The sequence below is a fragment of the Colossoma macropomum genome, unplaced genomic scaffold (genome assembly GCF_904425465.1).
Source record: "Colossoma macropomum unplaced genomic scaffold, Colossoma_macropomum, whole genome shotgun sequence".
NCBI classification, from domain to species: Eukaryota; Metazoa; Chordata; class Actinopteri; order Characiformes; family Serrasalmidae; genus Colossoma; species Colossoma macropomum.
The window spans coordinates 34,462,928-34,475,950 of NW_023494784.1; the positions used below are offsets into that span (position 1 = coordinate 34,462,928).

At 38.7% G+C, this 13,023-nt stretch overlaps 1 protein-coding gene across 5 annotated transcripts in view; it reads right to left on the reverse strand.

Moving 5' to 3' along the window:
• The window catches only part of pcbp3 (poly(rC) binding protein 3), a 77,829-nt gene that overhangs the window by 4,212 nt on the left and 60,594 nt on the right, over window positions 1–13,023 (reverse strand). For all 5 annotated transcript variants that reach the window (XM_036569780.1, XM_036569789.1, XM_036569753.1 and 2 more), the window contains exons 5-14: window positions 11,984–12,150; window positions 10,682–10,705; window positions 10,437–10,469; window positions 9,826–9,942; window positions 9,267–9,398; window positions 7,828–7,956; window positions 4,955–5,029; window positions 3,061–3,102; window positions 1,641–1,719; window positions 179–231 (exon numbers count right to left, since the gene is read on the reverse strand). In XM_036569780.1, the coding sequence (XP_036425673.1) occupies window positions 179–231; window positions 1,641–1,719; window positions 3,061–3,102; window positions 4,955–5,029; window positions 7,828–7,956; window positions 9,267–9,398; window positions 9,826–9,942; window positions 10,437–10,469; window positions 10,682–10,705; window positions 11,984–12,058 (759 nt within the window). In that variant the 5' untranslated portion in view covers window positions 12,059–12,150. The remainder of the gene's footprint in view (window positions 1–178; window positions 232–1,640; window positions 1,720–3,060; window positions 3,103–4,954; window positions 5,030–7,827; window positions 7,957–9,266; window positions 9,399–9,825; window positions 9,943–10,436; window positions 10,470–10,681; window positions 10,706–11,983; window positions 12,151–13,023) is intronic.

Genomic DNA, 13,023 nt, shown 5'->3' on the forward strand with positions numbered 1-13,023 from the left:
TCGTAATTCAAAATGTCAGTTTAGCCCACTGAAGGGAAAATAATGTTACTTGTGTTGGAAATTTGGCTAATGGAAAGTACTAGAAATGTGCTGGAGCATTTTATGTGTTCATTTAGCCCACACATAATGTGCCAGAGCCCTACAGGGCTGAAAATACAGTGCACTTGTCTGTACTCACATCATTGGGAATGGTGAGTTCATGAGTACTGGCCGGGGGACTGGCATCCAGACCTGGGTCAGAGAGCAAATGAGGGTGGGGAGGAAGACCATGATAAACAGCACAGTACACACACACACACACACACACACACACACACACACACACACACACACACTACAACAGGACCACCAACTTATCCAGCCTGCATAGAACAGGCATAAAATATCATCAAGCAAACAAACCTCTTTTAAGATGCTTATATTTACTACTTAGTTTATTAAGAGATTTATTTTCTAAGTATGAAAGTCCTTTTTCCTACATGTCATCATCGCTGACATGCAAAAGCAACGCAATAAGCATGTCCATGCATGCAGTAAACACTTCATTCACATTCATTAGTTTGAACTGAGCATGCCAAACTCACCACAAGCGCGAGTGGCTGAGAAAGAAATCTACTCGTTAAGCACGCCTGCAGTGCGTAATTAAGATGGATGCATAATTAATAGACTGATGTTTATTTATATCATCTCTCTAAGACTGGCTGAAGAGGCATTCCGAAATCAGCATACTGAAGTATCTGTCTCCAGAACTGACAGCTGAAGGACTCAATCAATCATGTCAATGTAAAAGAGTGAGCCTTTCACTACCCGTGTAGGGAAAAGAAGGGGCCGGATATCACTGTCTTTATTCAAGACACCTTGCTTGCCTTTTACAAGATACTGATATACAAGTCTAATAAGAATTATATTCCCAACTTTATATACAATTTTATGTTCTTTATGTCCATGTTCTTTATAACTAAGTACACAAACACTTATATTTATTTATTTTTTCTAATGAAGTCTCTTCTTCCTCTTCTTTGAAGTCTCACTGGGCATTTGTGACATTCTACACTTCTTCTGAATTTTTCTCTGAATAATTGAGTCATTTTTCTTCAATCCTTTGCATTTAAACTGCGTTTTCTTTCTGTATGTATTCTCCTCAATCCACTTATTTATTTAAATAGCCATGCTTGCAGGCTGTGGTATGGCTTGTTTATTAATTACGCTAGCATATGCTAGTATGGCCTATTTAGAAAGCTATCATATGGCTCTTGTCTCTTAAGTTATAGATACTTAAAGTACGTCCTTTAGGTACTCTTTTGTATCACTTTCTACTGTTTGCAAGTTTTTAAAGGGCTCTGGATACGTCTGCTAAGTGACTAAATGTAAATGTAAGTGTTCTGTTATCTTTGGTAAAGCTACCTACAAGTGCTGACCATTCAAGCAAACGCAAAAAAATAAATAAAATATTTAAAAAAGCAATTCAAAAATGTTCAAAAGAACCAAAAGGCCACAGTAAAGTGAAGAGCAACCACCAGGGGCATGTCATGAAGCGTGACACAGAGAGAAAAGGAAAGAGAGAAAGAGAGAGAAAGACAAAAGAGTGTTTCTAGAGGTACAAAGAGAAGGACACTTTGAAAGGGCTCGTGGGTACGTACCGGGGAAAGCAGGGGTGGTCTGTCCAAGGGGGGTAAAGGGGGTTTGCTGCATAGCCAACTGGTGGAGCTTGGTCAACTGCTGAAGGGGTAGGAGGGACAGTAAAACTAAGAGGTTATTGTTATAACACACAGGTCACACCAAGAAATCAAGAAACTAAAACTAGAATAAAGAGAAGACGAGGAGAAGAAGCCATGACACACAGTGGTGGAAGAAGAACAGTAGAGAGAAGAAGAGTAAAAGAGAGAGAGAGCAAAAGATAAACTTGAGTAGGACTTGGCCTGGCTTTGTGAGTGAAACTGTTCCGGTGCGTGCTTTCGGAGAGAGCTGACTGAGCTCTAGTCCTCTGACACCAGTAGGGTTACTCCTGTATAAATGATGAGGTGAGTCTAGTCTATGTGTTTATGTAACCCTGCAATATGACAACGTCTGTAAAGCTGAAGGTCTTAAATACGTTCTTGAACCCCACGTGAACTGTTTTCCATTAGAACTGTGAACAGAAGAGTGAACATAGAGCTTTTCTCCACTCTCTCAACCACTTTACTCATTCTTATAAAACTGGAGGTTACGATTAGTCCCCTCATCATCCCTCATGGACATCAGCTCTAGCCGAGACTGATGCAGAGGGCTGCGTTTGTCCTCTAAAGCTGGGCATAAACGTGGGTGAAGGGGATGCCCAAGCTCCATTTGAGTGATTGTAATGTCACCCAATGCCTCCCTAAGCATCAATCACTGCCTATCCTGAGCGAGACGAACTGACACGCACTATGTCACCACATGCTCTTATGATTGAGACTGATTCATTCTGATTATTAATGAAGACGATGGTGCTCTCGGTGACCGAGGTGGCGTCTGCCATTTACTTATGTAATCCAACCTGTTTGATCAGGATTATCATATTGTTTACTCATGACCATCACAAACAGTTCATAAAGCAGCTGTTTGAGAGTTAAAGTGTTAATTTAGCCAGTTAGTTAAGATGACTAATGCTGAATGGATGCTAGCAGGCTATAAAATCTAGTGCTTAGCTATTTACAATGCACTATTTTAGCATTTTACTTTTAGCCTTTTAGTTGAATCACTTCTTTAATTTTTCAGCTGGAAGCCTGTGTGAGCTCCAATATTGAGCCCTGGATAAAAAAAAAGCCAAACTACTCCCCCAGAAAATGACAGCTACCGCGATGGTGTCATTTTCCAACACAATAGGCCAAGTCCTAAGAAGTCTGGTCCACAACTCGGAGGGCTCAGGTCGAGAAGAATTTCAGATTGTAATGCGACAAAAATTACACATCAGAAATGTCATATTAATATTATTGGCTAATATTAATAGAGGTCCAAGTTGAAAAACTACAGAACCATGCAGACAGCTGACGGTGCTGGGGGTGGGGGAGGGGGAGGTCGGGGGCAAGACTGGGAACTCACATCTGGATGTGGAATGGCATATTGTCCCTGAATTGTGTAAGCCTGTGAGTGAGAGAAACAGAGAAAGAAAAAATGAAATCAACACCATTGCCAGCAGCCCATTAACACAATCAGCTGAATCATAACCACGAGAGGCTCTTTAAATATTTCATACTTCATCTCAGCACCTCAAACATAGTTAAGTGTGAATAATTCAAAGGCATAACATCAAATTAGACATCCTTCATCAAGAGATCTCATACGACTTATCTGGCAGTGTGTTTTTGTTTTTCTACAGTACTGTGCCACAGTGAGAGACCACCCTCCACTTATTGAATTTCCAGTCAAAACAGCCACTGAGTACAAGTTATTAAGTTATAAATTTTTCAGGAGATATTTCAGAGGAGATCAGATATAAGATCATCCACTTGCATAAGTAAAGGGGAACGGTAAAGGAAAAAAAAAAACAGGATTTTCAAAAAGTGGAGGTCAAACCATTATTAAGTTATAGAGAATTAGGGAATCTTAACAACTGTGCAAAATCTGGAAGACCACCAAAACTGTCCGCATCAGATAAACAGTATGTAAAGCTTTCAGAGAGAGGAGAAAATCAAGCTCCATGCTTCAGATCTGAAAAAATCCACAGGTGGTGTTGATTATTCTTCCAATTCAACACTGAAATGAGTCTGAAAGCATGTGTAGCTGTCAATAAGCCGTTACTGAGAAAAGGAAATAGACGAAAAGATGAACATTTGTAAATCAAACAAATAAGCTGTTAGTGTTCTCAGAACAATGGAATGACCACTCCAGGGCCGTACGTCAACATCGTGGAACAGACTTCAGGGTTAAATACATTTTCTGTTTTTAAATGATGTTAAAAAAAACAAACTTGTTATTAAAGGCATTTTTGGACTGGAAATACAATAAATAAAATGCACAGTACTGCAAGCAGCAATTTTGTTTGTTGTGCTGTTCTCTGTAAACTGCACTTGAGAAATATGACACTAATGATAATTTCATAAGCTCTGAATTTGTGAGACTCCATTCAAGAGGCCACCTAAAATTAATGGCTGCTCGAAATGGAGTGGCTAAAGTTGAGTAAGTGGAATGTTAAGAGCGGAAAGACGGCGTAATTCTTCATCTATCAGTTAGAGTATAGAGGAGAATATTAGAAGCACACACTGTAGAGTCGTTTTGGTTAATGAATGAGCTGGAATGACTTGCCTGACAAACTCACCAGATACAATATCCCTTTAATATTACTGCCTATTTCATTTGTGACCACTTCATTTTGGATGCCTTATTGGTCCAATAAACACCCCTGGACATTCCCCCCTCCCTATGAAACTATTTATAGTGTGGGCTACTTGCTTTATGCATTCGTTTTAGGCATATTAAAAGGATATGATATCTACTTCAAAGGGGAGAAGAGAGTGCAAATCAGGAGCTTGCATGTCGGACATCACAAAGGAGCATTAGATTGATATCAAAATAAACATGAGATGCTTCTTCCACCAAAAACAATACATGGTGGAACATGATCCTTAGATCAGAATGGAAAATACAAAATACAGTGCAAATACTATCTCAGCCAATATTGTAGTGTTCACATCTGTCCCAACATCATCTGAATAGAGAACTACCTTCTAATTTTCCTCCTATATAATAGCAGAGGATGTTCTCCAGTCTAATTATAGACACAGGGAAACTCTCCTCAGCATGTGTCGAACAGCAAGCCCCTCTTTCTTTCCTTCTCCCCCTTTCTGTCCCCGAGCCAAGCAGTTCCCCTGGCTGGGTTGGCACAGTAGCATGCATGTGAAAAGGTGAGAAACCTGAATGCACTAACAGGCAGTGGCTGGTGCTGCAGTAAAAGGCTGAGATTGGCTGCGGACGCCGCCAGTGGGTCGGCTCTTACCTGGCCACCTGAAAAAATGACGGGGGTGGAGGCGGGCTTTGGGCGGTAGGGGATGGTGGCACCTTTCGGTGGGGACTAGCAGAGGGGAAGAGGGAAGAGGCGGAGACAAGGTTAGACCCTGAGAGAGACAGTGTGTAGACAGGTGTTTGTGTGTCAGTAAGCATGTGATGTGTGTGTTGTGTGAATGTACACAGCACTGTGGCACCTGATTCTACTGTACTAACACAACACCAACTAATGTGCCACTACCATGTATGGGTGGGTGACCTGGCTAATATATAGCATCATGATGCTTTAAAACAGTTTTTGTAAAACTTAAATATGACATTTTCCTGCACCTTTTAGTGCATGATTTCTATTTTTGTGTTGAGTTTAACATGTTGGCAAAAGAAATAAATAAAACATTAAACACTGAAACTATAATTTTAAGTTGGAACAGACACAGTGGACCAGCAAAACAGTCACATCATGCTTAGAAAAGGCTATGAAAAACTACAATGAGCACAATGATTCTTTTTTAATTTATTGTTTGAAAAAGTGAACTAAAGAAGAAATAGGAGATGAAATCAATTAGAAAAAAAACAAATGAACAATTTAAAGGGGCATTCTGACCTAAAACTAGTATTCAATTATTTGTTATGTTATGTAACATTCTGTTGTGCAGCACTGCATCCCTCAGCCTCACCAGTTTGACAGAATTCATAATTTATATCCCTTTTGTGTTTTCATCCTTGAGTAGTTTTCAACCATTTGTGTTTTTGTGATATTCAGCTTCCTAGAAGAAGCTATTTAGCTTCTTTCAGCATTATCCAGTTAGAGGGACAAAAAGAATACAAAATCCAATGGCCTGCCCTCAAATATCCACACCAAGGGATTTGTAGTTTTTCTTCCCACCTTCAACATATATCATCATTAGTGGGTTTTCCTAGTCTTTAAAGCAGAAAATCTCACTCTGGAGACTCTTGTAGCACTGCTGTAGGAGGTGAGAGGGCATGTTTACAATAGATGCAGAAATGGTTACATTTTTCATTTTGGCTGGAGTGTCCCTTTAAATAATGTTCTAACAACCTGATATCCAATCGATTATTTGCTTCTATGTAATTTATGCAGCTATTTAACTTGTTGTTGTATTCATGCTCTATGTAACTGATCTAAATTTCTTTTTTATGATACATGCCGTTGTTCAGTGTTTCCTAAGTGCTCATTACCTATGATATCATCATGTGATGAAATAACACATCATACTGCCTACTACCATCTCAGTGTCACTGCTATGCTAATAATGGTTTACCACCTACATAATATCCGATCAGTGATGGTCCCTTTCCATTGATGGACAGAGTAGAATATGGCTGGCAATTCATCCCACAACTGATGGGCTACAGTCAGTAGCTTTACACCTACAGAGTGCATCTATATGGTCAGTATTTCTGATAAAATGACCAATGAGTGTAGATATAAGGTAGGTGTACTGAAACAACTCAGTGCAAATAAAAAAAGAAATAAAAATCTAAAATGGCTGGCACAAGGCAGTCTTCAGCATTGAGACTGAATCTTCAGCTTATGACACTATGGGATATACCAAGGACTAGCATGCACCTCCCCAAGCACAAAACAATCTACTACACTCACTCACTCTCTTTCTATTTTTCTTTCTTTCTTTCTCTCTCCTCTCCGTCCTTCTCTTTCCTGAGCCATTTGCTCTGTCTATTGTCTATTGCAATTGAATAAACAATGCAAATGTGCATTAAACAATGTTTTATGTCTTACCCAGAGCATCTGCACTGTGTGTCTGTCTTAGCATTACCCTCGGTATTGTAAATCTATTGCTATGTTGCTCCTCTGTATTGTCTGTTATTGTCTGTTTAATGATCGTCCTTGTGTCATGTAACACCGCAAGGGGGGTACTTTATTTCTTTTCAGATGCACACAGGGGCACAGTGGATCTGACGATAAGTGGACCTTGACATTGTCATGGTCTACCCCTTCTCTCTTTATTCTCTTTATCCATGCACCAAAAATATCACTGAGAAATAAAAGAAATGAAAATCTCATGGAGATGTGCAATGGAAGACATCCCCGACAGAGAGAGCTAAAGAACGTATACATAAAGGAGGCGACTGCTTCTGCCAGCGCATTGATTGGTGTGGCAGCATCAGGTCTGAGTTGGAACAAGAGAAAAGAATGAGAGCCATTCAATACTGTCCCGTCAAAGCCCTCAGTCCCCCTAGGCACTCATGTGGCCCTGCATGCTACTGCTGGACCAGAATAACACTGCAATCGATATGCAGAGAGAGACAGAACCAGCACAAGGGCCATGCGTGTCTCAACAGAGCAATGGTAAACTATACACTCTCTCACCAGGGGGCTGAAGGGGAGTGTGTTTTGGTAGGTCTGTCACAATTACTTGACTAAACTCAATAACTCCTCCGTAACTCCTTTGGTGGCAGATTTAAACAAGTTAAATAGGATACTGCCAAAGTCTCTGACTGAACTGGCAGCGAGACATTTGCTGTGATAGAGCTGAGTGTTTTGAAAGGCTATGAATGGTAGGTACGTTTATATGGTTTGGCATTTTTAAAAACTCTGATTACTCTATTAGTCATAAAAATTACCAGTAGATCACTCGTTTATTGATATAATCGACAGTGATTGCCCAAATGTTATTCACAGCAAACATGGCTACTAAAATACTGAATCTGAAGCAGATAAGTCTGGGGGTGTGGGGTCTCTGCTAGCAAGCCTAATGAAGGTATATGAAGGTATATGTGAGTGGCATATGAGAATAAGAGTATGTGTGTTTGAGTTTGTATGTGCTTGTGCATGAGCTGTCTCAAAGGCTTTGTCCGGCCACACTGGCCACCTCACTGTACCTCCAGCATGACCACACATATCTGTTTGACACACTGGATGATGGCTTCAGGGGTGCCCGAGATTGTCACGGCGCGCTCTGTGGAGTTAGGCAGCATGTCTCCAGCAACCTGCACCTGAGCTCCTGTGGACTGGAGAGAGATAAAAAACATCACACACACGACACACACAAACTTAATAGTTAATAGTCCAAGGTCCTCCATGGTGTAAACCTCGAAACACGTCTTCTTACATCTTCTACTAGCTATTTCTCACTCATAGCTCATTGAAACAAGTAGGGAAATTCTGTTTAAACTGCAGATTCTAAATGTTCAATAAAAAACACATTTTTTAAAGAGAAGTTGCTTCAGTATTTGTGTGAACAGTCTTCTGTTGTAAAAAGAGAAAAACATATTTTACATTTTTGTAATGTTTTTGTCATTGTTGACAGCTAAACAAACTAAAGAAAGTCAGATGCACAGACTCAAACATGTCAGGCTTAAAACCTCATATCTCCAAAATGGTTATTTTACAGGAGAAGAAAAAACATTCTTAATTCGTGGCAGCAGTTAATGGATCAAGATTTTTTATGTAATTTTGGAGTATTTCTGTTGGTCTGTTCTTCATGGAATTTTAACAAAATGCAAAGGGAGTTTCCAAAGTATGCAAAAAAGTACAAAAACAATAAAAATGTATTTATACAATGTTTTTGTGTGACAGTGACAAAATGTAATTTCTGCAGATTTCTTTGAAAAACTGAAAGAAGTCTCCCAACAGGAATGGAAGCTGTAAAAAAGGCAATGAATGGACACACCAAATACAGCAAAATAGATATTGTATTTAGTTGTTGAGGCTTCTATATAATTTTGTTAAATATATGTTTTTTGCTTTTTTTCTGACACTGAAAAATAAATAACTTGTATTTAATGACTGCTTTGACTAAAATCAAAATAAAGACGATTGGTGTCTGACTTTTGCATAGAACTGTATTGGTACATAGGCACATGATATTCATCAAACACAAAAGCTATAATTGTATACGTCAATCACACACACACACATACATGTCAATGCACTTACAAATGATTCATCACGTAGCCAGTTAATAATAAAGCTCTTTAATAACATAGTGCTGTGTTTACTCCCAAGGGCCAAAGTACTTTGATTATTCCATTAGGATAGCTGAGCAACTCTCCACACTGTTTAGATATGTAAACACTATGAGGTGAATTTTACTTTATTACATTTAAAGATGTTAGAATGGAAAGAACATGTAAACTATAAAAAAAAAAACACAAACTTTTGTACAAACAAAAGTTTACAATACTGAATCATAACAATACTGTCCAGTCTGGGGATAGTAATACATTAGGAATACGATAGTAATACATTCAGACTCTATGCAGTAAAATAGCTGTTTATTGTCGTGTCTTTGAACACAAAAATGCGAAAGGAACTGTACCTCTCTCATCTCTTTGATCTTGGAGCCACCTTTTCCGATGAGAGAGCCACATTGGCTGGCTGGGACCACCAGCCGAAGGGTGACGGGGGGCTTGCTGGTGGCTGGGCTGTTGCTCATGGAGTTGATTATATCCTACGGACGCATGACAAAAAGGAAAAGGTGTCAAATCTCTGAGTGTTAAAGCCCTGATCAGGAACAGCAGACATACTGCTACAGAAACACTGGCTCTTTACACACTGCATCATTTTGTGGCACTTTCCCAATTGACGTTGTAAGCTGATTCTGCCCTGCCAGCTACAATGATTGCTGACTGGTGTTCTAACTGTTGTGAGCCAGTTCATTTCACTCTGACTGGCAGTTCAGGAAAACCATGGCACTGAGCACATTCAGAAACTGCTGGAACATCAGACTGGTCAGGATAAACTAACAGGCTTTGGTCCACCTAGTACCATGATGCTATTTCTTAGATATTCAGGTATGTTAAGACCAAAAAGCAAGAGATTACTATAACTAGTAACTAGTCTGTTCCACTAGTAACATTGGGACTAATAAAATATACCTCTTCAAACTTGTAGGCAATCATGGCAAAAGCCTTAAAAATGGCGTCTGTGGGTCCTGTGATGGTGACGATCCTCTCTGGACAGTTCCCCTCCGAGATGTTAATGCGAGCAGCGCTCTGCAGACCACACAAAACTTAAGTCAGTGATTGGTGACCAATGTATTTAAAACATTATTCAGTAACAAGTTTTAGTTGCGCTCCTTTCCAAATTAATATGTACATTCTATCCTTTGTAAGAACCAATAATTAGGTTCGGACCCCCCTTCCTACATATACGAACACATATAACAATACATACACAAATAAATCATTTACATTTTTTTAAATACCACATTTTAAAGGGATATTTTGACAAAAAAGTCAGATTTTATCCTCTTATCTCCAATGCAGAACTAAACACCCCAATTTTTCACTGAACTATTTATATAATATTATTGACTGCATTCCAAGCTCAGGTGTCTAAAAGAAACTTGCCCTCAGTTCTTTTAGTATTTTACAATCCTCAGTGAGGGAGTGTCACAGTTCCTCTAAAATCCCTGACTGTAGTTTTAATCCTGCAACCTGGGCTCAGTCACTGCTGAAGGGTAAAGAGACAGAGAGAGTTTACTCACCTCCTCACGCATCTTCTTCACAGTTTCCCCTTTCTGAGAAGCAAAAACAGCTTTGAGAATTCTTAAGAAATGGAATTACTTTAAAATGTTCAAACATACACTTTAAAAGACATCTGAGCACCTGCAGGGCAGTTTCATATTTTCCCTACAGTGAGATTGTGCAGTGCAGACAGGCTACAGCGCTAGAGCTGGTAAACACTGATTTAAGGTATGTTCTTATAGGAAAGTGTGTACACTTAACATACCTTTCCAATGATACTTCCAACTTCCTGTAGAGGTAAAAGCAAAGAGAGAGAAACATATTACTGTAATAGGACAACATATGAAACTTCATTAATGCTTTAAATCTCTTTCCTGCATCATAATTCTATTCGAATTATGATGCATGTTTTGTGAATAACTTGCGTGTGTCCATTAATTAGCTGATGTTTTTCACCAGAATTCCCCTCCTTTGATGTAAACTGGTAGTCCTAATCTTGAGTAAAGCTCATGTAAGTATTACCCTCACCAATTGCAAGGCTGATGTGGTTTGTCCCAGCTTGAAAAAAACTGTGTTCGCTCATTGTCGCTCTCGGTTTAAGTCAGAGAATTGTACCGAGCAAAAGCTAACGACCAAGCGAAAGCTAACCTAGGACACATAATTGCTTTATCAAGCTACTTCATCTGTCTGTCTGTCATCTGCTTGCCCGTTCGTTCATTAGGTCTGCTTCAGTGGCATAGCAGGCTGGGAGTCTTGGATGCTCGACCGTCAAACAAATGTGCTCATTAGAATACTAGGACCATGCACAGACAGTTCTCAGACAGGTCTGATCAGTGTTTTTTAAGCTGTGTTATACTATATTTCTGTTTTTTAATCATTCGTAATTTGCTGGATGTTTAATATAACATAATACATACGTTTTTCAAATATTTAACACTGTGCTCCTGGACTGTTCTATTTTGCACTACTGTGACAGTGTACAACGATAATTTTGCTATATTTCAGTTTTTCACTATGGTGTACTGCAAAAAATTATATCTTAGCAAGTGAAAATATCTTAAATGTAATCTAATAATAATCTTCTATTTCAATTTTTTTATTGTAAGAATATTATAAGATTACTGAACTTATTTCTATACAATTTTACATTTCTTTAAATAAGGCTTATGAAAGTGTCATTCAACTGACAGATAATTTTACTTGTTTCAAGCATTATTTCTTGAAATAATTATAATATGTGTAAATGTTCTTCCAATAGAATGAGATAACTTCACTAGATAGAATTACTTAAACCAAATAAAAACATATAGAAATAGGTAAAATAATCTTTTTATATTCTTACAACAATCTTTACATGAGAAATATTAATTATTAGTTAATATTAGTTATTAACTACTGATAAGATATCTTTTTTTTCAGTGTGACAGGAGGCATCCTACATATACAAACTGGGGCTCATCACCTTTTCTTTATAAGCCTCTCTCACTATCTCTCTTCCTCACTATTCCTCCTTTTCTTTTTACTCTCACACCCCATCCCCCACCCCCAGTGCTCTCTGTGTGCTTACTTTGCCATGCATGAGGAGGCGGATGGTGAGGGTGACATTGAGCCCGCCCTCTGACTGCACTTTGCTGGGTTCCATTCTGGGATTGGAGGAGAAGCAGGAGTATGGTCACGTGACAGGAAATCCCCAGGAGCAGGAAGAGAGAGATGGTACGGCAGCCAACCAGTCACCTGGAGAGTGTATATGCAGACAGGTAAGTAACATGTAGAAACATGACAGAGGGCAGTATTGTTATCTACTCTCTTCATATTAAAGGGCACATGTTGTGGAAAACTGAATTTTCCTGTGTTTTAAAATAAAAGGGTCAATGTAGTACGTAAACATCATTAGTTTCAAAACAGACTGTTCGCTTCCCAATTCTATACAGTCCATAAATGAAGTTTTTAAGTCACTGTTTTTGTGATGTCACTAAAACCAGCTCATTTACAACTCGGGCCTATTCAGTTTAGCTCCACCCATTCACACTGAAAATACAAAGAGTCTTTCATCACAGACTGCTTTATGTGTTATGCACAATACAAAGCAGCCAATCAGAACAAAACTCATTTACATAAGTTGATCTTAAAAGACAGGTAATAAAAACAGCCTGTTCAATTCTACAGGAGGTAGAGAGGTTGGAAAATAGTCATTTAAAAATGAATGATTTATCATCATGGTTGAAAGAAAAACATGTATCTCCATTTTTTATTTTTACTTTTCTACATCATTTGAGCAGGACAGCTACCCTTTACATTGTTGGAAAATTTCATGATGAATGGACCAACAGAAATGCTCCCGTTTGCTTGGAATAAAATCTCCTTGCATTAAATTACATTGAAAGTAAAGCCCTCTCTAGGAAAGTTACCATTTTGGAGATACTTGTTTTTCTTTTGACAGCGGCGATGTGAACTGTTTTTGGTATAAACCCACACAAACGTGGACGTGGAGAGAAAAAATAAAAAAAACAAGAAAAATGTATGATATGGGTCCTTTAAAGGTATTTTAAGGAGTGCCATGTTTGCTTGATGTGACATCACTGGTGATATTATACATGCATACTTTGA